At 52.0% G+C, this 27,971-nt stretch overlaps 2 protein-coding genes across 2 annotated transcripts; one reads left to right on the plus strand and one right to left on the minus strand.

The window, feature by feature from the left end:
- Positions 1 to 1,518: 1,518 nt before the first annotated feature.
- DDX49 (DEAD-box helicase 49) lies at positions 1,519 to 14,651 on the minus strand. The gene is made up of 13 exons (XM_077841762.1): positions 14,476 to 14,651; positions 12,883 to 13,006; positions 11,092 to 11,177; positions 9,175 to 9,296; positions 8,085 to 8,272; positions 7,271 to 7,411; positions 6,494 to 6,569; positions 6,038 to 6,114; positions 5,392 to 5,489; positions 4,832 to 4,906; positions 4,140 to 4,228; positions 3,634 to 3,705; positions 1,519 to 2,985 (listed from the first exon to the last, which is right to left on the minus strand). Exons 1-13 carry the CDS (start codon positions 14,588 to 14,590, stop codon positions 2,809 to 2,811), a joined length of 1,440 nt encoding a protein of 479 aa, XP_077697888.1. The 5' UTR covers positions 14,591 to 14,651; the 3' UTR covers positions 1,519 to 2,808.
- Positions 14,652 to 14,881: 230 nt separating this feature from the next.
- COPE (coat protein complex I subunit epsilon) lies at positions 14,882 to 27,959 on the plus strand. The gene is given in 11 exon segments (XM_077841763.1): positions 14,882 to 14,971; positions 14,973 to 15,023; positions 15,465 to 15,527; positions 16,765 to 16,865; positions 17,579 to 17,731; positions 18,754 to 18,807; positions 19,446 to 19,527; positions 25,397 to 25,552; positions 26,337 to 26,405; positions 26,962 to 27,036; positions 27,602 to 27,959. Coding segments are annotated over 11 exon segments (927 nt in total). The 5' UTR covers positions 14,882 to 14,896; the 3' UTR covers positions 27,650 to 27,959.
- Positions 27,960 to 27,971: the final 12 nt, after the last annotated feature.

The following is a 27,971-nucleotide window of genomic DNA, read 5'->3' on the forward strand; positions in this document are numbered from 1 at the left end:
CTACCCACCCCATGGCAGAATGCTGCCAGCAGGGCCCCCGCCCCTCCACCCCTCCCCAACACTGACACCATTCCAGTCTTGAGCGAGACGCCTGCCCTGATCTCACTGCACGAGGCTCTTGTACCCCCACTGAGGCAGCCTGTTGGCCTGAGGACCCTACGAGCCGCTGTTCAATGCAGGCTCCGGCCACAGCCCCAGGGAAAGACCCTGCTGGGAGACAGGTGGAGGAGGGCTGATGAAAGCAGCTTTCAAGCCAGGGAGGGAGGGGAGACGGAAGAATCGGACTGAGACTGTAAGCGCATTTCGCAGAGGCCACTGACCGTCACCAGGTAAGGTGCTTTCTGTGGGCCTAGTTGAGAAAGCCCCATTCCCAGCCCCCGAGACATGCAGCTCCCCCCTCTCCTACCCAGCCATTCCTAGCCAGGCTGCATGGAGAGTTGACTCTACACTGACTGCTTGGGAGGGCTCGTTTCCCACACATGCCCTGATTCTCAGAGGAGCCGGAGGGATTGAAAAGAAGGCTGAATAAAGCGCCAAGACAAAAATCCATGATCAAACCCCGCAGTCACAGGGTGCTGGAGGAAGATGAAGAAAGACGTGCTCAGCAAAGAGACTTCAGAAGGCAGAGCAAGGAGTCTGAGAGGGGAGGGGAACCGCCGAGAGAGAGACGACACAAAGGCAGCATCAAAGCCCTCACCAGAGCTGCCTGTCCCAGGGAGGAGCCTCATTAATCTTGTGCTGACGGGTTTGCTGGGGAAATCAGCATACACGGGGCTGGGGGAGCATTTCGTATTCAGAGAGCAATCAGCACGGTTCCAATAGCCGCCAGAGTCTGCGAGTCACCCTGTCTACAAGGCAGGGCCTCGAGTTCCTCTCCCTTCGCAGGGGAGCCAAGCAAGGGGGGCCACACAATTCAGACACCTCCTGATGGCCAGGCTGGCCCACACCTCTCTAGCCACATGGCCCCAGTCATCCAGCCAGACACCCAAGCTCCTCTGGGTGCTGCCCATTCACATCGCCCCAGGTGGAGCTGCACCAGTGGCTATGCGAGGCCCCTTTGTACCCAGAAGCAGAGGGCCCTGGGAATTCGCATGGCAAATCTGTGCCAGGATGGGTGTATGGACCCAGCTCTGCAGCAAGCAGGTTAGGATCCTCTCCCAGGGCAGAGAACAGGGCAGCCTCCCGAGGTGGCTGAGCTCACTGCCGAGACAAAGAGATCTGACTGAAGCAGGGCTCAGCTGGGGTGAGCGGCCAATGGGATAGGTTTCCAGAACCACTGCCCTGGCACCATGACAGCAGGCATGTGGTACCAGGACCGGGGGACACTCTGGCTAGAAGAAACCTGTTCGCTATTTGGACCACACCCCTGACACAAAATTGGGTGTTGCCCTCACTGCCTCTGGCCACAAAGTTCCTGATCCAGCTTGATATGCCAGAGTAAAACCGACCCCTCATTCCGAGAGGTCCCTCAAGAGCAACAGCCCTTGGACAACACACCAGTCCCCTGAGCCCGGAGAGTCCAGACACCCAGTTATTTATTGCAAATAAATATTTCTTGGCGGCAGGGAAGATGCTAGTCACAGAAAACATCCCCCATCACCAAAGTGGAAATAACTTCCCTCCTGATGGTCCCAGGCAATGGGAGCTGAGCTCTAGCCCAGCCAGGCAAAACTGGAAGCCTCCCACCATAGAGCTGTGACTAGTTCTGAGGCTCCAGAGGGAAGCACATTCCCTGATGGTGCCCACACCGCACCATCCCTTGAGTTTAAAGTTTGTTGATTCTTGTGCACTTGGTCAAGTCTTCATGATGGGACATCCGGGGCCATTCTTGGTGCAAGAGTCACTTATTCACTGGGCAGGGTGCATTTTGGATCAGCAGCATCCATTCCGTGGAGTCTAATGCAGGTGTCAGGGCGGGAGGGAGCAGGATCCAAACTGCTGTGGGTTGTTTAGAGCGAAGGATGTTTGCTCCTGAGATGGCCAGGGAATCCTGTTCAGATGTGAATCAAAGACCTCTGAACTAGTCAAGATGGATACTGGGATTGAAACCAGGCTCTGGGGAGGGAAACCTCCATTCTCGGAAGGGAAGAGGGGCCCATGATGTTCACGTGGCTGACTGGGGCAGAGGGGGCTGGGGAGCGGTCTGGAGTTGCAAGTCAGGGGACAGATCTGAAATGAGTCTCAGAGGGGCCTCAGGATAAACAGGGTTCCGGTAACAGAGGTCACACAAATTAGGAGGAAGGGAAATTTTCACAAAACACACCAGACCAGCTTCCCTGATGGAGCCCCTCCCATCTCTATTAGCTATTACCCTCTCAGAACACCAGCAGCCAAGCCAGGAAACCAGGGGCCAAGCTGACCTTGGCCCAGGGTTTTTAGACTCTGACTCAGGGAGAAGCTGCCAATGTAAACAAGAGGGAGTGGCAGGCACCAGCCCCGGGAAGGGAGGGAGCCTGTGAGAAACCGAGAATCACCATGAGCAGGAGCAGTTCACCAAGGGGTAAGAGTTTGGATCCCTCCTTTGTGTGTGGGGGCTGGGGGAACATGCCCTTAAGTGACACCCCTTGAGCCCCAACGAGCCCATGTCAGGCAGAAGGATGGGCCAAAGCAGCTGAGTCTCTGGAGGGGAGGGAAAAGGGAAGGGGTTACACCGGCAGAGCGATCCTCTCCCTTCAAACACCATCATCAAGTCAGAAGCTTCCACATCAACCCCCCACACATGGTCTCTAGGGGCTTGGAAGAACCTTGGGCAGCCCTGTCCCATGGGCAGCAGCTCCCACACTCCCAAGCTGTAAGTGCCTGGGGCTCTCACTTCTCCTCCTTGGCCGACCGTCTCTGCTGCCGACGTGCCTTCTTCTGCAGCTTCCTCTTCAGCTGAAGCTGTTTCTTCTCCTGCAGCGTCTGATGGACCCTCTCGCGGAACTGCTTGTTCTTCTTCTTGATCTTGGCCAGCTCCGCCTTCCTCTTTGCCTCCAAGTCCGGGTCCTGCAAGAGCAGACATCAAGAAACTGACAACACGCAGCAGGGCTCTGTCAGCCCTGCCCCCACCCGAAGGGCCCTTGCCTTCCCCAGCTGCCTGTCCGTCTCCAGAGATGACGCGTTCTGGTTATTCCTACACCCTTGCACTCCGCTTCCCCACCCTGCTCGACCATTCTCCACCCTACAGGAGAGGGCTGTGGTGCACAAATCTGCTGCACAAATCTGGGCAAGTCACTTCCCCACTCTGTGCCCCACTTTGGTTCTCCGATCCCAGCCTTGGATCTCCTCTGCTTTCCTAGCACTGCTCAGTGCTGACGCTCCACTCCTCTCTCAGCTGCCCGTTCTGCTCCTCTGATCCCCCCACTGGGGGCCGACGGGGGCTGCAGAATAACGTCCTGTCAAGCCCACCCTTCTCTGTGAAGCACAACTGACTCTGGAGAGGAGCATGACACCAGGTCTGAAGGATGCTATGGGACAACACATTTGTCAGTAGCTATTCATCATTCTCCTCTCAAGGCAAAAAGAAGCTCCTCCAAGGGGAATGAGGCAGACAGACTGCAGCAGTGATGGGGGGGGATGGGTGTCTCGTGGTCCGCGACAGGTCAGTGCTTGTCCTGGTATCCCTGGCAGCAGTGGTTGGAGAGCATCACTCACCTTTCCTTCCAGGATCATTTGCTTCCGCTTATTTATTTCCTTCTTCTCATCAAAATCAGTCGCCTCCAGTTTCTGCCAAAGCAAAAGACAAAAGCGCAATGAGGAGCCGGGCACTAGGACTGGCAGCAAGGCTCCGAGGAAGGTCGCAGGCTTGAGCAGAGTTCTGACCGACCCTTTGCTCCAAAGCCCAGGCCCCCAGCGCACTACCGAGCAGGTCAATGATCACCAGGTGGGCACACCTTAGAGTGGGGAACAGCAGATCTGGGTACCTGCCCCAGCAGTTGCATTACAAAAGCTCATGTCCTGCATAGGCCTCCTCTAGAAAGTGGAATGAGCCCCGTGACACTCCCGAGCCCTCCCCACACCTGTATATCGAAGCGAAGGCTGCACACCCTGCCAGAGCTAAAAGCACATGATGGCCTAGAGAGGGAAGCGTTTCCTGGTCACGCCAAGCTGTACAGGAAGCCGGCTCCCCGGCCAGGGCCCCCCACGCTGCGGTCACTTACGATTTCACACTCCCTTCTGGCAACGTTCACCTGGGTGAGGATGCCGAGCACCGCACGCTCCTCCACCGAGAACTCCTGCAGCTTCGTTTCTAAACCGCGACACAAGACACACGTACAGCTCAGAGACTGGTACGAGATCAGGGTCCAGCCCCATTACCGACTCAGAGCACTCTGGAGAACTTTCCCCTTGCTAAGGAGCCCATTCAGCATCACTGGGGATAATGGGACCCATCACATGGGACCACCCCTCTCACGGCAACCAGAATGAGAGACCTCCCTAACCTCTTCACCCAACAGCCCTCCTGAGAGCTGGGCTGCCAGGACTCCCCAAATCATGGCAGCTTCAACTGCAGGCAGGAGTCTTTTCCACTTCCTGAAGGGGCGCTCCGCAGTGTTGCTACCCTCCATCTCCAGGGCGGGGAGAAGCAGCCCCTGCTAAGCCCTCTGCAATCCCGCTGGGTGCGAGGTGCTACGTACAAGTCATGCTACTAGAGTATCAAAGGCCAGACGGTTTGGTGACTGGAGCTGCCCCTGCCCTGGGGGAGACTCAGAGCTACCAGATTTGCTGGGCCTCAGCTGCAAAGCCAGGGGAGAGAAGCTGTTTTTCTGATACCAAGAGGCTCCTGGGCCGTACGCTCTGTGTCGGCAAGGCTGGGGCTGCACCCATGCCCGTGGTGAAGCGCTCCACTTACTGATCTGCTCCTCAATGGCGTGCACCAGGTGGATGTCGTACTGCGTCACCAGTGTGATGGCGAGCCCGTGCCGGCCTGAGGGATGAGAACCAGAAGGCACCGGTGACTAAGTGAACTCTGATGAGCAGTGATCCCCAGCTAACCCGCCCTCAGGTCCCACTCGCCCCTGGGAATTAGCACTGGGCACGGGGCCAGGTGCACTATGGAGAGGGGTCTTCCACTTGCTCAGAGGCATGTTACTGGCTGTCAGCGGTGGGATACCAGCCAAGACGAGTCAGTGCTGAGAGCGGTGACGGCAGGACGCTGGATCCATGGTCTAGTCCAGCCTGACACTGGCTGCACAACAGCGGAGCTGGAACCGCCTTACAGCCAGCCGGGGTAAGTGGGAGACACGTCCTGGCCTGCGATATACACGAGGTCAGCCAGATGGTCTAATGGTCCCTCCTTTCTGGTCTTAAACTGGATGAAAGGATGAATCGGGCAAGAATCCCAACACCAGGTCTCTGCTTTGAACTGTGGCCCTCCCTTACCCGTGCCTCTCACTGGCTTTCCATGCTCACCTGCACGGGCCGTCCGGCCCACCCGGTGGATGTAGATTTTCGGCAGGCCGGGGGTGTTGTGGTTGATGACAACTTGGACTGTCGGAATGTCTAAGCCCCTGGAGCACAAGCAAAGAAATGGGGGTTGAGGAGGCAGCAGCGGGGCACCAATAGCTGGCTCTCCTCTTCTCCGCTTTCCCTGAGAGCCTCTGGAGGCTCTGACACTCACGGGCCCTGCAGTGACCCGCCCGAGCCAATTCCCGGGACTCAACAATCCCTTCACACAGCCCTCAGAACCAGAGACCACGACAGCCTGCTCCTGTGTGTCACTCTGCAGCCCAGTCAGAGGCCTGCCCTTCCCCTCAGGGCCCAGCGGCCTGCCCAGCCCCTCCCACAAGGCACCTCTATCAGCACGTGAACTTGGAGGTTACAGCGTGAAAAGGCCGGGGATGAACAGAGAATCCAGCAACAGCAGGTACATGAGCGAGTTCCAGGGTGTTCCCTAACCCTGGGCCATGACTGAAGGGAACAAACCCCTGCCCTGACCCAGACAGGACCTACGAGCTCCCCTCTCGCAAACCCCACCCCACAGCTCTTGGGTGGTTCTGCGGCTTAGGAAATGCACTGGAGCTCTGTAGCCGCAGAGAGCAGCTTCCCCTTCTCCTACCTGGCAGCCACGTCTGTGGCGATGAGGATCTTAAAGACGCTGGACTTGAATTTTGCTAAGGCTGCGAAGCGCTGCTTCTGCAAAGGGAGGAGGAGTATGGATTAGGAATGCTGCAGTCCCCAGAGCCCACATGCCCTGCACGGATGTCTGGCTTCAGGGAAAACAGCTACAAGCAAAGAAGTGCGTGCCCATGACAAGGCTTGCAGAGGGCAGGCGAGGAGTGAGGGACCTCAGCAGAGGTTTCTGAACCCGCAGAGCACCCACCTGGCTTGTGCTCAGCAATGCCCCTTCCTTAGCAAAGGGTACAAGCGTCACCGCCTGAATGCCCTCGCTCACCAGATAAGTGTGTAAAAACCTGACATCTTCATTCCACAGCACAGCCAAGATGTGCGCCCCTCCTCACAGGGGCGCCAGGTGCCCCAGCACCCCATTGCGCAGCCCTGCTGGGTCACTCACCTGCTTCATCATGGAATGCAAAGCCACTGACGGGAAGTTGAACTTCTTCAGCATCATGTTCAAGATCTGGCAGTTCCTTAAAAACAAGAGACGTTTCCTGGTTACATATCTAGTCCCTGGGGAAGTCGATGGCCTAGAACAGAGCCTCCCACGATCCAGGTATACAGCGCCTCGGCTATGCTGGCAAACAGGATGCCCATTCCACGCTTGACACTCACTGACATGTGGCCACTGGACAGGTTGTTAAAGGTTGGTCCGAACACTAGGGGGAGCCCAGACTCTCTGCAGAGCACTGTGGGATTTCCCATTTCCTCTGGGGCAGTCACATCTTGGGTTAAATCTCTGCAACTGGACTCACTTAAGGGAAGGAAATGGTGAGGAGACAATCGCAGAATCACAGAAACTTATGGCTCAGGAGGTCACCTACTCCATCCCTCCACAGTACCCTCAACTGGAGAGCCCCAGGAGTGCCCAATGCAGCTGGAGACCGTTGTGACCACAGCCCCTCCCCACACTGCTCGGTAAGGACTAAGCGGGTCAGTGGAGATACTCAGACTTGGCCCTTCCATAGCGTGCTATGTTTCCCGGCACTGGGAAGCACTTACACCTCCCAGGAGACAGGAAAGGACTCGGACCCTACTGGAGTGCCTGGACTTAGGGCACCACGTGCCTTTCTGGCTTTACTATAGTTAGTGGGGAGTTTGGGGTCTGAGCTACCAAAGCCCAAACATTCATATGGCCGTGGCCACAGCAATCAGCAGGTGGCTTCGGACTCACTTGCAGGTGCTGGTGAAGATGATGATGGACCAGTCCTCGTGCTCATCCTGGAAGGTCTGAATTAAATGGACGAGGTAGGCGTCCTTGACTCTCTCCGGCACGAGGAGGTAGCGCTGAACCAGCTCGTCCACGGTCCGCACTCTGTTTGGGAGGGGAAGGAAAGGTTCCCACAAAGAGACATTATCCCGAGATGGGTCAGATTTGGGGGAGGCGAAGGAGACAATGGGGAGACGGGGCCGGTTCATTGGCCAACTGCCCAGGAATCTCATAAGAGGCCCAATCGCTGCCAGTCCCTCGAGTGTTTTACTAGTGGGACTAAAAATACAACATAAATACAAATATAAAACAACAGAGCCTGGGAGGTGAGCAGCCTGTCCAACCGGCTCCCCAGCTCCCGACGCCGGGGGCTCCAGGGGAGCCCGAATCGTTTCATTGACATCAAATATCTCTGATGGTTGACATAGTTTGTGGGATCAAAATACAAAAAAGGTAAAGGGGAAGTGGCAATTTCAGCCGTATTCAATTCTGTCTTAGTCACCCAGCTGCTGGTGCCACCTTCCCCAGCAGATCACAGCACTGGGGAAGCCGGGCAAAGGAAGCGAGGTTCAGCATGTCCAGTACCAAATCCCCACCACCCAACAGCACAGGGTGTGACTGGGACCGAGGGGTTAATGGGGGAGAAAAGCACAGACCATTCCCAAGACTGCCATGGCAGTCATGGGGGGGGGAAGCCCAACGTGCCGACATTCACAGCCTCCCTGCTGTACACCGGAGGGGACGGACACGACACCACATGAAACAACAGGAGACATACTCGGCCTGAGACTCCCAGAAGAAGGGTTTGTTCATGGCGAGGCTCTTCAGCTCATTCAGTGTGTCTGTCAGCGTAGCACTAAACAGCAGCGTCTGCCTGGTCGCTGGAACAGCCCCCAGAATCACCTCAAGGTCCTTGGTGAAGTCAGTACAGCCCTGTTCCAGCAGCCGGTCAGCTTCGTCCAAAACCTTCAGCACACGGCCGAAAACAAGCAACACAAGCCAGGCTGAGAGGAGCAGCACCACGCAGGAGGGCGATGGTCCCGATGAGGGAGCCTGGCCTACAGCCAGGAACTCCAAACCCAAGCTCTAACACTGTTTCTGTGGCCGTGACTGTTTCTGAGGCCGTCTCTGGGCCTCAGTTTCCCCACCTGTAACCCAGGGAGGATAATCCTCACCGGCCTCACAGGCTGGAATAGAAATCAACACTTGCACAGTCATGTGCTATTAACTGTTAGCACCACATGGAGCCACAACCAAGGTATGACAGAAGACTGGATAAGGGAGACTGTTCCATAGCAACACAATAATGATGCCTAACACAATCTACCCAGTACATAGTCTACAACACTTCTGAGCCCCCAGAACACTTCACCATATTAAAGTTACAAGGCAATGGGCGGCAGAGGGGCAAAGTTACCAAACCCAGCTGTGTTAAGGTTCGACGGTGGCTATATGAAGGGATTCATGTCTGAGGTGTGCGACGAGGAGACTGAAGCGAAGGGTTACAGGCAAGACAAAAGAGAGGCTTTTGCATGAAAGATGGAGAGTGACTGGGGCACAGAGAGGCTGTTTCCACTAATGCAGACCTCATCTGTAATTCAGAACCTAGATACCGTGGTGAAGGGCTCCTCACCAGTACCACAGACTCATTCTGCAGAGTCCAGGCCCCCTTCTGTGACAAGCTGGTGCATTTCCAGGCTCCAGCTGTTGGATCTGTGACTGTTCAGCCAGTGGAAAACTCAATTATCCACAGCACCTGGCCCAGCCCAACATCTTGTTTCCCACACACACAGCAGCTCCCTTTAGACACTCCCATGTCTAACAAGGTAGAAGGTTACAGCGGGAAAGGAGCCGAAGAGCTGCCTTACCAGGAACTTTATCTTTCTGAGGCTGAAGGTGCGGGAACTGCGGACGTGATCAGCCAGCCTGCCAGGCGTGGCAATGACAACATGAGGCTTACGGGAGAGCTCCAGAGCCTGGGCCACCATGTCTGGAAAAAACACCAAGGGAGCTAAGTTATACACCACAGCCAGGATCGGGGAGAGCAGCCTGCCTGCTGGTGAGGTCTCCTCTCACAGGCCTCATTCGACAAGATGTTCAGTGCCTTCAACTCACACTAACCGCAAGGGCAAGGTAGGGTGCTCCCCATCTCCCAGGGCCGGACACTAAAACCAGGCATTGCATAGAGGAAGAAGCCCAGGGAACCACTACGACAAATAGGCTTCCTCTAAAACCCAGCTACTATTTGGGACTTTTCAGCATCATTTATTTACCAAGAATCATTAAACTTTAGCCCTTTCCAGCCAGGCCCTCTCCAGCTACTTCATGCTGCAATGAAACAACAAATGAAGCCGGGATTTTTAAAGCCGCCCAAAGGAGCGTTTGAAAATCCCAGCCCAAGGAAACTGGAGACACCCTCCTCATTTCATGAGCTTTGGTCTGACACATCCTAGGCAGAGGATGACAACTCTACAGCAGAAGAATGTTGCATTTGAGGGAGAAAGTCTCTCACTTAAACCCTGATACTGGATACTAGGTGATACACGAGGACTGATGACAACAACACTGCTTTTTCTTTAAAATGCTTGCCTCAACCCTAGCAAGAGGCTGGGCCCCCCATAAGCAGAGATGGGCACTGTAGCAGGGCGGTCACTCCGCTCCCTCCCTGAAAGGGTTAAAACAGCCCTGGGAAAGGGCTGCCCTGGGGAGCCAATAGGGTAGGCTGATTGGGAAAGCAGCCACAGCTGGGCCATGCCCCATCAGGCCACACCTGGCCCTGTTATAAGGGCCCAGGGAGCAGCTGGGTCAATCTCACTCTCTCTCTCCAGCTTTGGCAGGAGAAGGACCTGGCTACCTGGGAGAAAAGGGTACCTGAAGTGGAGCAAGGCTGGGGAAAGGCAAGAGGGGCAGGGAGCTCCAGCCTGGCAACTCCCCAGGCTGCAGGCCTTGGTAAAGGCCCAAGGCAGGTACTGGGGCTAAAGAAGTGTAGCCTGGGGTTAGGCAGAGGCAGCAGGTCCTACCCCCTTGCCAGTGATGAGTGGCCATGACAGACTGCAGTCTGCCCCAGTGAGCGGGGGCTGGATGATGACTGGCAGTAGCCACTGAGGCAAGGTGCGGAAAGAGGATCGGGGGTTCCCCTTGGAGGGGAGATCCAGAGACTGTGGGGAACTGCTGGGGCAGAACCCTGAGGTAAAGGGCACCGGGGTCCAGGAGGGACATGGGGCCTGAGGCAGGCGAGACACTGGCCTCCAGGAGGCGCTCCGAGGCTGAAGAGTTAATTCCCAAGACGACAAGCAGGAGGCGACGCACCAGTGAGCCTTCGCTTCACTACAGGCACCCAAACATTGCTTAACTTGACAGTTTACTAAGGGCCACTTGAGGGCTGCTGTTTATTTCTTAATGAACGACAAATCACACGGCCATCCACGGTTATATCTGCTCAGGTTGTCCCTTCAATGACAAAGTACACCAGGAACAAAACCGTAGAGCTGATTAGTTTTGCCCTCCCCTTGTGATCGCTGAAAGGGACAGCCATATGTCACATAGGGAGAAATCTGTCAATGGACAAAAGAAACACTGTATTTTGGTGCATTTCAGGTGAGTATAAGGTTTTACTGTGTACACCGTTTGGACAAGCAGCTTCCCTAAAGTCACCTTTTCCTCCACAGTCGCTGCACAGATCTCAGAGCCAGCAGTGCTCTGAAACGGCACAGCCCCTTAAAGTGAATCAGACACGTAACCGTGCCGTGTCTTCTCAGAGTCCAGTTTATAGCCAGCACACATACCCATCCCTCCAACGATGATGCAGTCCTTCAAGCCAAGTGGCTTCCCCAGAACACGGAATTGTTCAGCAATCTGATAGGCCAACTCCCTGCAGGGGGAAAGAAAAAGGGGAAAAAATAGAACATGGAAACATCAGAGTTATATTTATTACCCTTGTCACGGACGGCTGGTCCCTGAAAGAGAATCAAAGTCCAGCCTTCCTGTGATGAAAACAAGCCCACCTCAGCCCCCATGTGAGCAGTTACCTGATAACCAGCCTCCTCATGAGCATCGGGGCCGGCAAAGGCTCCCAGAATGCAGTTAAAAGGAGGAGCTCCCAGAGACACCGGCAAGGGAACATGGCAACCTGTTAAGCTCTCCCAATCCAGGGAGAAAAGGACTAAGGTAAAAAGGGTCTGGGAAGAAGGCAGCTGGTTGGAGACCACAGTTGGCTTGAATTAAGAAGCGCTACCCAAGGAGGAGGGCTGTGGGCCTCCTATGCCAAGGAGGAAGAAACCTGACAGGAAATCCCCTTAGCCCCAAGGAGGGCTGAGAAGATCTCTGCTCCTGCAGGGAGCTCTTTTGGGGGAAGCTGAATTAAACTGGACCCCAGGAGAAGGGGACTATTGTTTAACGATTCTGGATGCAGGTTGTTTACTTCTGAATCCCAGAAGAAGGGATTACTTAGGGGATCATGCTGGCAGGGCCTTGCCATCTCATGAAGAGCACTCTGGGGTAGCACAGTGCCACGCTCCTGTGTTTGGAATATGAAAGAACAGGAATGCCAGGAAATGACAGCAGGAGCCAGGAAAGTTGTTTCCCAACATATCCCTCCCTTTGGCTGGGAGAAAAACATGTAATAAAATCCCATGGTTAGACTGTGTTCGCACTTTAGGAGATCAGTGACTAGAGAATGAAAAGACTGGGATTGTTTACCACAGAAAGACAAACAACAGGACAAGATTAAAGTGCACAAAACAAAGAATGGTTTAGGAAAGTGCACTTCTCTTGTCCTGGACTCAACTCTGAAGCTATGGAACAGTCAAAGCAAAAGTCAGTGAATTCAAAACTGAAATGACTTTTTCAGTCAAATGCCTGATTACAAAGTTGGAACTCATTGCCACAGGAGATCACTGTGATGAAGAATTTACTAAGATTCAAAGGAAAAGTAGTTTACATGGATAACAAGAATATCTGGAGTTATAGCCAATACAAAACAGTTTTGGAAGGGATAAAAATCCATGCTTCAGGCTCAGACCCATCTCTAACTATTAGGCATAAACCCTTCATGGGAGGCAAATTATACCAATCCACTTACAGAGGAGTTTCTTGCACCTTCCTCTGAAAGAAAAAGGTCCAGACACTGGACAACATGGGCCATCAGTGTGAGTCGGTATAAGCTCAGGGGTTCTCAAACTTGGGGGGCAGGACCCCTCAGGGGGTCACAAGCTGTCACTCTCCACCCCGAACCCTGCTTTGCCTCCATCATTTAGAACAGTGTGAAATATTTAAAAAGTGTTTTTAATGTACAAGGTGGGGGTCATACTCAGACATGCTGTGTGAAAGGGGTCACCAGTACAAAAGTTTGAGAGTCACGGGACTATAGCTATTCCTAAAAGGTCCACAGACTCAGAAGTGCCCTCCACCTCCTTTACTAGGCAGTGCTGGATCAGTGACAGGTGAGGTTCTGTTATCTCCCTGATGATGGAGCAGCACAAACACTTACTAAGGCAAGAACCTTCCCAAGCCTCTTACAGGCAATAATGGGATTTGTTAGAAAGCCAGTGAAATGAAGCAACACAATTCAGCCTTACCGTGTGGGTGTCAGCACCAGGCAGAATATACCATAGGGATCCTCAGAGAGTTTCTGCAGGACAGGCAGGACGAACGCAGCTGTCTTACCGCTGCCCGTCTTGGCGCAGCCCATGCAGTCGCGACCTGCATGCAAGAGACCAGAGTGGCCGGGTGAGCGTGTACCCAGAGTGCAGAGAGCTGGCTCCAAATGCACGCAGCCCCGGGAAAGGCCCTTCCTCCCTTCCGCCCGCTTGGCCAGGGAACATTTTCAGCCCAAGACACAGGGGATAAGATGGGGGTGGGGGGTGGGGGGGGAGACGCAAAAGCCTTGTTGGGGCAGGGGATGAAGGAGCCGCGGTGGGGGGAGGAGACTGAGGGGGCACTGGGCTGGGGGGGAATGTAGGAGCCAGGTGGGGGGGAAGATGTAGGGGCCAGGTGGGGGAGGGAGTGAGGGGGGCACTGGGCTGGGGTGTGTGTGTAGGGGCCAGGTGGGGGAGGGAGGCACTGGGCTGGGGTGTGTGGTGTAGGGGCCCGGTGGGGGGAGGGGACTGGGGGGGGCACTGGGCTGGGGGGGTGTGGGGGGCCAGGTAGGGGGAGGGACGGGGGGGCACTGGGCTGGGGGGGATGTGGGGGCCAGGTGGGGGGAGGGGACTGGGGGGGCACTGGGCTGGGGGGGATGTGGGGGCCGGGGGGGAGGGGACTGGGGGGGGCACTGGGCTGGGGGGATGTGGGGGCCAGGTGGGGGGAGGGGGCTGGGGGGGGCACTGGGCTGGGGAGGGATGTGGGGGCCAGGTGGGGGGAGGGGACTGGGGGGGGCACTGGGCTGGGGGGGATGTGGGGGCCAGGTGGGGGGAGGGGACTGGGGGGGGTGTGGGGGCCAGGTAGGGGGAGGGACGGGGGGGGCACTGGGCTGGGGGGGATGTGGGGGCCAGGTGGGGGGAGGGGACTGGGGGGGGTGTGGGGGGCCAGGTAGGGGGAGGGACGGGGGGGGCACTGGGCTGGGGGGGATGTGGGGGCCGGGGGGGAGGGGACTGGGGGGGGCACTGGGCTGGGGGGATGTGGGGGCCAGGTGGGGGGAGGGGGCTGGGGGGGATGTGGGGGCCAGGTGGGGGAGGGGGCTGGGGGGGGGCACTGGGCTGGGGAGGGATGTGGGGGCCAGGTGGGGGGAGGGGACGGGGGGGGGCACTGGGCTGGGGAGGGATGTGGGGGCCAGGTGGGGGGAGGGGACTGGGGGGGCACTGGGCTGGGGAGGGATGTGGGGGCCAGGTGGGGGGAGGGGACTGGGGGGGGGCACTGGGCTGGGGAGGATGTGGGGGCCGGGGGGGGCACTGGGCTGGGGGGGATGTGGGGGGAGGGGACTGGGGGGGGCACTGGACTGGGGGGATGTGGGGGCCAGGTGGGGGGAGGGGACTGGGGGGGGATGTGGGGGTCAGGTATGGGGAGGGGACTGGGGGGGGCACTGGGCTGACGAGGATGTGGGGGCCGAGGGGGAGGGGACTGCGGGGGCACTGGGCTGGGGGGATGTGGGGGCCAGGTGGGGGGAGGGGACTGGGGGGGCACTGGGCTGGGGGGGGCCCGCTGGGGGGCGCGGACCGGGGGGCGGCGCCGCTCACCCTGCAGGATGGGCGGGATGCAGGCGGCCTGCACCGGGGTGGGGCGGCCGATGCCCAGCTGCTGCGCCTGCTCCGCCAGCCAGGCTGCCAGCCCGAGCCCGCGGAAGCCGGACATGCCGCCGGCACAGGGACCGCGTCGCACCGAGCCTCGCCACCGACCGTCGCTCGCCACACCGCACACTTCCGGCGCCAACAACTCGCGTCATCAGCCCCTCTCATGCCCATTGGCTCCAGCTCTCGGCCCACAGGAAAAACTACGACTCCCAGTGTGCCCCGCTCCGCACTAACTTCCGGTACCGATGTTTTACGTCACCACCCCTCGCAGCCCTATTGTTCCGTCCTTAGCCTGCGCCGGAAACTACAAGTCCCAGCGTCCTGTGCGCGGGGGCCGCTTCCGGAGACGTGGCCGGGTCTGGGGAAAATGGCGTCTGTGGTGGCCCCTGCCGCGGCCGGGCAGGGCGGGGACGCGGACGAGCTCTTCGACGTCAAGAACAGTTTTCTACATCGGCGCCTACCAGGCCGCCATCAACGAGGCGCAGCGGGTCAAGGTGGGGGCTGCGCTGGGGCGTCCCTGGGCCCCTCTGTGAAAACGGCCCCGCCCCTCATCTCCGGATCCCCCTCTGGCCCCGCCCACCCCACCGGGGGGGGGTGACCCCTCTAATCTCACCCCCCCCAGACCCAATGAGCCCAGCGGGGGGGGGTGACCCCCAATCTCCTCACCCCTTCTAGCCCTGCCCACCCCAGCGGGGGTTGCTCCTGCTTCCCCCCAAATCTCAAACCCTTTAGCCCCGCCCATCACAAATTCCACTCCTTCCCCCCCGCCCCCTCCCGCAGACAGACCCCAGTGGGCCTCGCCACACACATTCTCCCCCCACAGAGGCATAGGTCTCACCTCCTGGCTGCAGTTCGTGCTCAGGGCTGCATTGTTGTTTCAGGGGTCCGATAGTGCTGGCTAATGAATCTCTGTCTCCCCCTTCTCGTTCCTTTAGCCATCCAGTCCAGAAAGGGAGGTGGAGCGGGATGTCTTCTTATACCGAGCCTACATTGCCCAGGTGAGATCCCGGGCTCTGCACGGAGCACAGGTCTGAGAGCAGGGAGCTCTGAGTTCAGATCCAGCACCTCAGTCTCTTGGGGTCTGACACTGATTCCTTCTACAGCCTTGGGGCCCATCACCTCCACCCAGGTTAACAAGGTGATGAGCACAGTGTGAACCAGCTCAGGGGTTCTCAAACTTGATTGCACTCTGACCCCCTTCTGACAACAAAAATTACTACATGACTCCTGGGGAGAGGGAAGGGGACTGAAGCCTGAGCCCGGCAGAGCCTTGCTACCTCTGGTGAGGGGATCAAAGCCCAAGCCCCACCACTCTGGGAAGGGGGGGGTCAAAGCCCAAGGGCTTCAGCCCCAGGCAGGTGGCCTGTAACCTGAGTCCTGCCTCCCAGGGCTGAAGCCCTTGGGCTTTGGCCCTGGGCCCCAGCAAGTCTAAGCCAGCCCTGGTGACACCATTAAAACAGGGTCATGACCCACTTTGGGGTCCCCACCCACAGTTGGAGAACCACTGAACTAGTTAGGCCTTTCTGGCCTGTATTTCCCCATATTTGAAATAGAATATCTGGGGCTAGACAAGCCTGTGCAGTGTTATAGGAGTCCTAAATAATCATCTGTTGTGTGAAGATTTACTTTTGTTGTTCTTTGTGGTGTTGGTGATGAGCTGTAGACTTAAGACAGTTATTTCCCATGTTCTCGCATGCCTTTTGTACTTCTCCCTGCATGCAGCCCATGATAACCCACCTTCACTCAGCCTGCAATTTTCACTGTTTGAGTTTAGTAATGTAACAGTCTTTTGGTTTTAATTACAAATAGTTTAATAACTTTTTAATTAGTGTTTTAAGTACTTAACTTTCTTAATGGCAGCTTTTCCTTGAAGTGTTGGCAAACCCAAATGCAAGATTTTTCTGCCAATTCATGTGAACCACAATATGAAACTGACTCACAGTTTGAGTAAATTGCAAATAAATTACAGCATAAATAGTGAAAAGTGGCTTTTTAAAGTTCTTTGTCTAATAATCTGGAGTTATGTTAGTAACACAAACAGTGGAGATTCATTAATAGTGACTCTTGCATTGACAGTGTTCCTCTGTTAATTCTGTCCAGCTAGTCAGTCTCATCTGAGCGTGTGGGGAAATGCAGCAAAGATTAATGTACATTACTATTTTGTAACTTATATCATAGTGAATTGTTTTTCCTTCTGCCCTTAAATTATTACACAAATTTGTCTGTCCTCAATAGAGAAAATATGGTGTTGTTCTGGATGAAATCAAAGCCAATGCTTGCCCTGAGCTCCAAGCAGTGAGAATGTTTGCAGAATATCTTTCAAACGACACTCAGAGGTAAGTGTGACATTGAATTATTGTAACATACAAACACTGCCCAGCAAAGAATTTGCTTAAGTAGTGGGAGCATAGTCTTGGTCACTGCTGCATATGGCCCTGATCATGTGGGATGGAAATGACTGAAGTGTTTTTAACCAGTTATTCTCTGGCTTATTAAAAATGGGTCTATACATTTTACATTCCCAAACCAAGCATCTATAATCATGTTTCCTATACCAATGCACAATAAAATACTTCCAATCTTCAGATGATAGACCGGTATTGAGGGCAGGTTTTAGTCAGCAATTCCTGCTGGTTGGCCTAACTGGTTTGTCTGTCTAACGGCCACTCATGGGTTCGTGATTTTAAAACAGCGTTGTCTGTAGGATCAGTTTAGCTGGCCTTGGTGAGAAGCACGTACAGTATTTGTCGCCATCTCCATTGGCTGATTTCAGGCATTTTGATGTATTTCTGAAAAATTACTGTTTTGGGCTGAAACTCTTCTGCCGTGCCAAATTTCTGGCCATACTTAGTAAAACTCCCCTGCGTTATTTTTGAGTGTGTGGACATGAAAATATTTCTCTTTCCCCAATGCTTTTTAGTTCAAATAATTTTTAAAAGGCTGAATTTTAAAAATTCAATGGACTTTCCCTACTGGAGGGTGACAGCCTTTGCCTTGGTTAGAAATTGAATGATCCGTTCCGAAACTCTCACCAGCTCACTCTTCCCAGGGATGCAATTGTTGCTGATTTGGACAAGAAGATGGCAAAAAGCGTTGATGTGACCAACACGACTTTCCTGCTGATGGCTGCATCTATCTATTTCCATGATGCAAACCCTGATGCGGCCCTGCGCACACTGCACCAAGGAGAAAGCTTGGAATGGTAAGTGTAGCTCAGACACCTCAGCGTCACCCAACAAAGCTGTGCTCGGTGATCCAAGGAAATGTTGCCATAGAAATAGGTGAAGTCTGACTTGTTTTAAAGTTTTATAGAAACCAGCAAGAGATGGATTTGGGGATGTTAATACCAAGTGATCAGGTGTCCATCCCAGAACAAGACACACATTCACCCAGTCTGAGGCTAAGGGAATTCAGGATACCACATTTCATGCATGTTTTCAGGTAGCGAGAAGAGCATTGTAATGCCTACAGCACTAGAACAATCAGAGTCCTGGAGCCAGCTGTCCTGTCTGTACCCAAATAACACTGTCTGCTTTATTGCCTCCCCATTGCAGCGAGAGCAAGGTGGTGAAACGCCTGTTCTTACTCGCTAGCAACATGTCTGTGTGCTAGGCAGTGTGCTTCCCAAGGGCAGGCACTATCCATGCTGAATACCCATGCAAGGCCTCTCTTCCTCTTCCTGGCTTTGAGTTGCACTTGACCCACGATAGCTGAATGAAACTTGGCTGAAGTTTTTATAGTGGAGATTCAGCATGACAGCAATGAGCAACTGCTGGGAATTCTGAGTGCAGGGCCCTCTGCTGATGGTATATTCCTTATTGGGTGGGGGAGGGGAGACACTGGACACCACAAGATAGGGGAGTTTGATTTCGATGAGTTTATATTTTTCTAGTTAAATATTTGATTAAATAAAAGGGCTTGATCTTGGACTCCGACTCCATAAATTATAACAGACAGTTGGTACAACCATGCTTTAAAGCAGTGTTAAGAAGGGAACCTGGGAAGACCTGAGTGTAGGAACAGACAGCAGATTGGGGGTAGCCAATCACTCCAAGCCCTGGGTGGAAGAAGAGGGGAGTAACAGTTCCGTGGTGTCGCTGGCCTTTGGCCCATAGGGGAACTATATTCTCCAGGAGTGGGCGGGTGCCTACACTTCAGTCCCTGCTGTGAAAGGGGCGCAGTAAAGCCTAGAGTACAGCCCTGATGTGCACTTGTTCCCTGCAGCATGGCGATGATGATACAGATACTGCTGAAGCTCGACAGGCTCGATCTGGCCCGGTAAGCCCAGGCTCGATCTGGCCCAGTGTATCTTTTATGTGCCACATGGGCATTATTAAAGACCCGTGGGAAGGCATTATACAGCTCTGGTTCTGCTTTTTGGTCCGTATCCTGCAGGCAGCATTGGAGGCTGATGGTCACAGGTGGGGTTGGGAGGAGTCCCCCTTGGCTGGTGTGAACGCAGTGTGGTACACCCTTCTCCCTCGGGACGCTGGGACCCTGGAAATAGAAGGGCAGCTGTGAGTGGGATTCTAGGATTTACTCGTGACCTCGTGGAGTGTTAAATGAACCTCCAGGACTTGGGTCGCCTGCTGCCCTAAAGGGAAATAAAACAGCCTTCTGCGGACACCAGACCTTCTTCCCTTGTGGCTGCAATGATTTATCTGCTTAAATAAAATACCCTGGAGGTATTTGTGCCAAATAACAAAGGTCAGTGAGCCCAATGGCAGTGTGCCTCTGACTGGCAGGAGAGGGTCCCAGGGCACCTCAGGCTCAATTCACTGAGCTATGAGGGCAGCAAAGGGATGGCCTCTGTGCAATGAGGGGTTTTCTCCTACCTCAGGCCTTACACTTGGGACTTAGAGCAAGCTGGACTATGTCAGTTTCTCATTGTGTGGCTCCCCTTTGTGTTTACTCAGCAAGGAACTGAAGAAGATGCAGGAGCAAGATGAGGATGCTACCCTCACCCAGCTGGCCACTGCCTGGGTGAACCTGGCTGTAGTGAGTATTGTAGGTCAAGACCCTTCTCTACTCCATGGGCGCTGCCTTACTCTCATGCTCTTCACATTTTCTCCAAAATGCCATAATTGCATGAATCCATTTGTGCTATGAGCTACTACAAGGGAAAGGTCAGACTGGGCAGTAGACAGAATCCTGATCTTCTCCAGGAAGTTGCCTAGTCAGACACAAACAGGGCTAGATGGAGTTCTCATTAGAGCACGCCTGGGTGCGTGGTGTGATGTGGAACAGAACGGGTTGTGTTTAAAGGTGAGATGAATGCGTCTCCCCCCCAGCCCCTTAGAGCAGTGCAGCAGTAAGATCAGCTCCTGAATGTTCAGTGTCCTTTTAGCGCAGGGGCTCCCTGCTGGTGTGTGTCCTCAGGCTTCAGTGACTGGTGCTCTACATTCCCCATCCCAGCCTTGGACTCCCATTTACGCACATGCTGGGTTGTCCCTGTTTGAGCACACAGACAATGACGTTGCCTTCAGTTAGGCACATGCTGGAGTTCCTTGCTGAACTGGGACCTTCATGATGAGCCTCTGTGCATCACTGCTGCCTACCAGCTGTTTGTGCTTGAGTGGCTTAAATGGTTCTTGGGCTGTGCAAAAATGTTGTCCTACTGTGAAGCTTGGGGGATAGCAAGAGGGCCCACAGCTGTGTGGGAGGGGGTGGGCACTAGCTGATGTATCCTGGATACTTCAACTGGAGCAGTTGCCTGGAAAAGCTAGGAGCCAGAGTCTCAGAGCACAGGACTGGCATGACTCCATCCCATTTCTGATCATTTTCCCTTTGCCTCGCTCTCCAGAGGTGAAATAGTGCTGGCAGAAGGTACTTGATAATTCTTTCCCTTTCCTTTACCATTTGAGTTTGCTTTCCCTGCAGGTGCATGGGGAATAGCCAGACTAATTAGTTCCTTTGAGTGCAAGCGTTTTTCATGTGTACCACTTGATCGTTAACTCAGACACAGAAGAGCTCCTGTTTCTCAGTAGTTGAATAATTCACAGACGATTATAACGTAAAATGGGAAACAGCAGTCTGATCTTGGAATCAGATGGAAGCACAAATACACTCCGCTGTAAAGACAAATTATTAAATTTTCATCTAAGGTCTAACTAGGAGCAGCAGTCTGATGTTTCAGTGCTGCTCCCAGTTAGACCTTAGATGAAAATTTAATAATTTGTCTTTACAGCGGAGTGTATTTGTGCTTCTATCTGATCCTATAAATAAAGCCCTGTTCTAGCTAAACCCACTTTCAGTGAAACAGGCTCAGTGGGATCTGTGGCAGCTGATATTTATCAGGCACCCTTCAGGACTGATTGAGATTTGTTTACATTGTGCTACGATAACTGCATTTCACACTTTTGATCTCTCATCCCTCTTCCCATCCGTTCAGAGAAACAGCTCGATGCCTTCTGAGTCTGTGGAAAGCTGCTGGGGTTTCTGTGGAGCAGAGCCCTGTCCCTGCTAGCCGTTCATTCCCACAGCACTTGGAACGGTTTGCATTGCAGATTAATTACTCGGCCATCGCTTGGCTGCTTTGGAATGGGTCTGTGTTGCTGTTCTTTAAAAGAACAGCAAGTGCTGCGGAGCTCAACTCCTTTCTAGATGCGGTTAAAGGGTGTCTGATAAATGGGGACCATTCCAGGGCAAGCTTCCCTGCTGCCAGTGTACCTCCACCCTGACCAGCAGACCTAGTTTTAGGGGGCAGGAGGGCAGTTCAGTTCCAGCCTGTCTGCTGGGGCTACCAACAGAGGCACCAGCTGTAGTTTTTAGTACATGGATTTGTTGGTTACTAGGAGCTGGACTGAGCAAGCATATATTGGTCTCTTAACAGCCAGCAGTGTGCTGCTCTCTCCAGGGGCTCCTGGGTTACCTTCTAAGGTCTCTGTCCTTAATGTCAAAACCTGCAGTGGTTTGAACCCCTCTTTCCAGGAGCTCAATGGCTCAGTTTGTTGGGAGCAATGGAACTGCCTCCCTCTGGGGCAAAGCCATCTCCCTCAGACGGGGCTTTCTCGGGGGATTGCCTGAGGCCACATTTCACACCTGCAGGCCATGGACTTGGCAGCTTTCCAGTCCATTTGTGAAACTTTCCCCGGCTTTTCCCTCAAAGCAGCTCCTGACCTGTGGGCACTTACATTGGGAGGAGGGGGCAACATTAAACTGCTCAGGTTAGCCCCCCAGAGGAGAGGAGAGAAGGGGTCCTGAGAGAGTAGATGCAGGATGTCCTTATTCTAGAGGGTGATCATGTGCAATGGTGAGGGGCCTGGTGTAGGCACCTAAATAGAATAGAACCAGATGGGCTACTGCTGACTTGGCCTGGATTCAGACTATTGAATTAGAGGTGAAAGGCTCCATGTCCTGTTAATAATCCCATGATCCAGCCACTCCCTCAGTGTCCCCCTCAGAGGTGTGATGATCCTCTTAGGTAGGTTTAAATTGCCATGACCCAGGTGGTCACCTCTCGATCCGGAAATGTGGGACACAGTAATGTGTTTATGACAATGTAGCGTCAGCTTCTGGAAAGCAAATAACATTTTCTCTAGCTTCAGTTTCATAACCTGGCACTTGAATGGCACAGTAACACACGAGCACAGCAGGCTGGTGTGATCTAGGGACTGTGGAGAGAGATGTAAACAGCAGAAAGAAAACAATGGACAAAATCTTGTTGGCCTTAATCAGGCAAAACTCCCGTTGACTTTAACAGGGCCTTGGGAGTCCATTTGCCTAGCCTGCTGTTCTCTGCAGTTGCAGCTCTCCCGTGTGCCCAGATGGAAGGGTGACTTGTATTCTGCTTGATATTTCTGCTATGTGTTAATTTTCTTTAGCAGTGGGGAGAAATTCTGTATGCTACCTAGACACCATTTTCTTTTGTTGTTTTTTGTCTGCCTTAGTAACCAGGACTATAGTTAACTGTTTAGTCTCCTGGCAGTCATAAGGTAAACCTTTCTAAAATTATCCCATCACACAGCAGTCTCGGTACATGTGTGTGGGCAGGGAGAAAGGGGTGTTGGGAGCCAAGTAATTTTATGCCCAGAATTGCAGTTTATAGTCTAGAGAAACAAGAAATGTTAGGCCAGATCTTAATTGTTGTCTCACTGCCAGTTTAGGGAGGTGACATCCACTCACTTAGGCACGGTAAGAATCTCATTTAACTTAGGGGACACCAAGACTAAAGATACACAAAATACTCACAATTAATAATCATGAATGTCATATTAATAAGGGAAAAGTGAGTTTGCTTGGATGAGAGAAGCAGATAGAGCTGAGATGAAATGGCTGAGTTCAGAGGGATTTATCCTCTTGGTAAAGATGGAAGTCACACCTCTTTCCGGCTTGGCCTGATTTCAGTATCTGCTGCTGTCCCATTTCATTGGCTCAGCACCTTTCTGGGAGGGCCCTAGCATCTTCAGCTCATATCATGCAGTCTGCTAAAGCATCCATAGCAAAGCTGGAATTCTTCAGTTTGATGGTTATAGTGCATTTGTCTGTGTGGCAGGAAATTCTCAGAACATCCTTAAAGTTACAGTTCTGCCTTTTTTTTTTATTCAGTTCATTTTCTGAGAGATCCCATTAGTTCCATCATGATTTCAGAGGAGTTGAAACTCTGTTTCAGATTAATCCAAATTCTCCTGTTTTCTGTAGAGTCTGATTTAAACGTAAATGATTCTTAGTCTTTTAACTAAAAGGGTCATCAAAGAAAGTATAATATTCTTTTCATAACAATCCTTGGAGAGGTTCTTGTCTTCCTTAGTTTGGTAAGGAGTTGTTTGAGCATGCCAGATTATTAATTGGGAAATCAATTAGTCTAAATATTTTTATAATCAAACAGGTTCAGATATTAGTAACCAGTTATAGCAAAGTAATTTGATTCCATATAGGTTGACCACACATCTCACTATTCACATAGCAGTGATACCAGGAAGTTGTTATATGGAGGGTTTGAATTTAGATATAAAATATTTTTACATGAATATTGCAAAAGAAGTCTATATCCTCTTAAGCATTTTAAGGAATAAGCAAATGTTTTCACCTTTAAATGGAGAAACAAGGTAAGAAGTAGCATAAAACACTTCCCAGGTATACATATTTTCCTTAAAGTTAAAAGGTTGAAGATTTTCATACATTTGTAGAAAAAATCAGTTTCAACAAGAATAATTCTAGAGTTTTGTGTGGGGTTAAAACTAAAGATTTTTCTGTTTGCAAAGAGCAGAGTAAAAAGGCCCATTTTAATGACTTGGATTATAGTTCTGATGTCTCATCTTAACCAGCACTTACTCCTCTGGGATATTTTGCATAAAGAATATCCTTGCATTCTTTTACACAATGAACTGTCTCTCTCAAACATGAAGACCATGTCTCTGGCAGCCTTGCATCTTGTACCAGGGAAGTGTCCTGATCTTTGAGACGACACTCTTGTTAGTTTGTCCTTTGCTCAAATGGCTCCTAGATTTACAACCTTCCCTTTGTAGTATGCTTAAAGAGTTTGCAGACAAAGACTCATGTATCTTTCAAACATAATATACAAGAAACTAATATGGACTATTAAAGGAAAACCGAAATTCTAAAGCTTCGTTCCAGAGACACTAACACGTGGAGGTAATACATGAGCTTTTATAGCTAAGGAGGTGTCATTCCCGTGGGCACTTTGGGGGCCTGTCACTGCTCACAGAAAGCAGACTTCCTAGGAATTTCCTTAGTTAGATTGATGTTTCATTTAATTAACTAAGCATGCTAAAACACATGAGCTGTCATTCTCCGAATAGCCTGTGTGTGGATGGATTAAAGTCTCCTAAAATTCAGTAAAGGTGGAGGCATGCTTGTAACAACCTAAAATTATAATTTTAAAATTGACCTCAGTATTGAGCTCTGTCCTTGTGTTCCTTTTCTCAGTCATTTTATAGAGTAATAGTTTAGGGCCAGATATTCAAGAGTTCATTTCCCATTAAGAACAACAAAGAATCCCCCTCTGAGAACAATGGGCTTTTCAAGACCTGAGCCCTTTTGAAAAATCCAGCTAATAATATCCTAGTTCTGTGTCTTAAATCTCTCTTCGTAACCCACTTGATTTATTATCACCAGCTTCTGACATGGTTCTTTTAAAATTAAGAATTTAAAATCTGTCTTCACCAGACACAAACTTCCAAGTGGCTCTTAATATTTAATGGCTTTGTGCTTCTTTCTTCCGCAGCCTTGTTAAAGATCTGTCTATTTAGAGGAGACCCAATGAATGCAGGAAACTGTTAAGCAGGGATTGTCAGTTCATGCAAGCCCTGTAGACCAAGGTGGGTTCTACACCTAAAATTTAGGTCTGCCTACCTACAACAGTCAGGGCTGTGAGAAATCTCACACCTGTGCGACTGCGTTGTGTTGACCTAGCCTCCATTGTAGGTGCAATTAGAAAGAATTCTCCTGAGGGGGTGGGTTTACTACAGCAATGGAAGACTCTCTTCCGTCTCTGGAGTGAGGGTCTGCACCACGGTGGCAGAACTGCCTGTAGTGTAGCTACACCCCCAGTCTGTAACCTCTTAAAAACGAGCTGGGCCGCCCGGGGCAGACACTTTGAAAGATGGTTGAGAACAGGTTGAAACTGGGCAGATGGTAACTGGGTCAGACTCCTTCTGAGCAAGCTGAGGTGTGTAGACTAACCCAAGCAGTGTGAATGCTGCTTTTGTGAAGAACAAGCTTCCTCGCCTTCTTGGCTGTTCTGACCATGGCACAAAGGCTATTGATCAAAGGGAAATGATGACTCAGTCAACTTGTATTTAATCGTGGGGCGCCTCATCACTTCCAGTGTTTAAACCCTTGCCCACTGCAGCCTCCTTGGCATAATGCAGCACAATCACAGGTTAACTGTCCCATTTCTTCACAGGGTGGGGAGAAATTACAGGATGCCTATTACATCTTCCAAGAGATGGCAGACAAATGCTCATCTACCCTGCTTCTGCTTAATGGACAGGCAGCCTGCTACATGGCTCAGGGCAAGTGGGAAGACGCAGACAGTGTGCTCCAAGAGGCGCTAGACAAGGTGTGTTTTCTGTTTGGCAATATAACCTTGGATTCAAATCTGCCACTCTGGAAAGAGGCAAAAGAAAAGTAGCAAGACTGTTGACCGTTAAACTTCATGCATGTGTATCTCACTGCTCCTTAGCTTCATCTTCTGTTATTGTGCCCAGGGCTGGCTGGCTGCAACCTGTGAGAATTTGGGGAGTGATTTTTAATTCCATATTTTAAATCTTTTTTTCTGTCTAAACCCTATGGCATTCTGTTCCTGTCCTCTGAAACATCCCCGTAAGCGCTGGAAGCTACATTGCCATTTGCGCATTGACCAGGCAAATTATTGTGCCGCTGTGTTCTCAGGAAGCTGACGTCCAGTTCAGGAACACACCCCGCCACCCCACTTCCCTGAGTAGGTTGAGTCTGTTAAACATGACCTTTAAAATGTTCTGCCCCCATCTGTGCCGCTGGGGTCTCGCTGGCTTGGTCTTGTGTAAATCCCATTTCATAAGCACTTAGCATCTCAGAAGCATGTGTGTTTCAGAGCTATCCTGGCACTTGGGTAGCTGGGCTCTTGGCCTTTGATTACTTGTCCTAGGACCTCATTAGCCATGCTGTGTTCACTCAGGAATTCATTGCCTGTCACCTCTAAGGACCTAATTCTTCCCCTGCCTTGCCCCTTCCTGTACAGCGATCTGTGGGTTCTTCAGGAGAAGATGGTTTCCAGCTGCAGAAATGTGCTGGGGGCTGCACCTGGTTAAAGTAATAGGGAGGCAGGACAGGTCATCTGATGTGGTTGCCCTTTATGCTTTCAGGATAGCAGCCATCCCGAGACCCTGGTCAATTTTGTTGTCCTGTCACAGCACCTGGGTAAACCACCAGAGGTGAGGCTAATTCTGCTTGTCCGAGTACAATACAGTGGGTGGATGTCCTCCTGCTGTTAAAGGTGTGCAGATACTAGGCTCGCTTGGGTTTTAAGGAGTTATGTGCTCCTGTGCTAACTGAAGTTGGGGAAACAGAATATTTTAACCCACCTTGGCTAATGAGCAGAGCATTGTACCATTGTCTAAAACTCTTGCGTTCCTATATAATAGGGAAGCTCGGGATTGGAAATTGAGAGAGCCTGAGTATGAGCCTGGAATTCCAGGCTTCCAGTCCCAGCTTTGCCACTGGCTCATAGTATGACTGTGAGCACGTCACTTAAGACCTGATTTTTAAAGCTGCCCATGCCCCCATAGCACTCACTGACTTCAGTTGGAGCTGTTGGTGGTCAGAACTTCTGAAAACCAAGTCCTGACCCTTCCTCAGCTGTAAGAGGGGATGATACTCAGTGCCTGTAAAGCACTCTGAAGATCAGCTCTCTCAATTGCCTGTTTAAGCTCTTAGCTTTTCCTCCTCTGATCGCAATGTTGGGGTCTCATTTGTGTCTCTTCCACCCAGGTTACCAATCGCTACTTGTCACAACTGAAAGATGCACATAAAAGTCACCCATTTATACAGGAGTACCAGGCAAAGGTAACCAGTTCATTTCTTAATCAGAATCCACTTGTATCGTGGGTCACACCATTGTTGGAATTAGCCTAGTGGATCAAGCCCAGGGTCATGATCCCTGGGCTGGGTTGTGACCAGATTTCAGGGAATCCTGTTCATCTGCCCGTTTTTACACTTTCATTCAAAAACGCAAATTATGTTTCTGGCCTTAGTGGTTGTAGAGGCAACCTTGAAAACATGAACCAAGTATAAACCAGAGGAGCAGTGCCTGCCTGGATGTCTGAAACAACAGCTCAGAGTTATGGGTTCTCAATCAGTGGATTGTGACCTCTGTTCACTTCCCATATTACTTAAATGGGGGAGGTGTGCCCTGTTTAGAAAGTAGAGGGTTGTGCTGGGCTAATGGAATGGAAGGATCTCATACAGAGAAGGTCAAGAACAGCTGGTTTAGGGTATTGCAAGCTTGGAATGCCTCTCTGCTGCCCTCCTGAGATGCTGTAGCCTTTTCTTCAGCCCACTAGCAAACAAGGTTATAATCAAGTTTCAGTAATTAAAAACCAAGAGTCTCTATTTTTCCTTTCTTTGACAGGAGAATGACTTTGACCGACTGGTCATGCAGTATGCCCCCAGTGCATGAGGACTCAGGGAGGCAAAAACGAGTCTGCGGATCCATGCTATGGTACCTTGGGAACGGGGTGATGTGCAAAGTCTCTCTGGCCTTGTGGACAGAGTTCATTCTACAAGTCGGTCTGGCATCTGTCTCAGCGTGGCAGGGTCTTGTGTTTTCAGCAAGCTGATGCCGAGTGTGTATGTAACACATGGAGACGTGTAGCCTAGAAACCTATGTCCTGACTTAACTAGGTTCCAGACTCCTTGTTTAAAATACAGTGCATGTCAAGTGTGCGCAACACTGTACCTTAAACATTTCTAATAAAGCCTTTTGTGGATCGGTGTGGCCC

Source organism: Eretmochelys imbricata, chromosome 25 (genome assembly GCF_965152235.1).
Source record: "Eretmochelys imbricata isolate rEreImb1 chromosome 25, rEreImb1.hap1, whole genome shotgun sequence".
Taxonomy (NCBI): domain Eukaryota; kingdom Metazoa; phylum Chordata; order Testudines; family Cheloniidae; genus Eretmochelys; species Eretmochelys imbricata.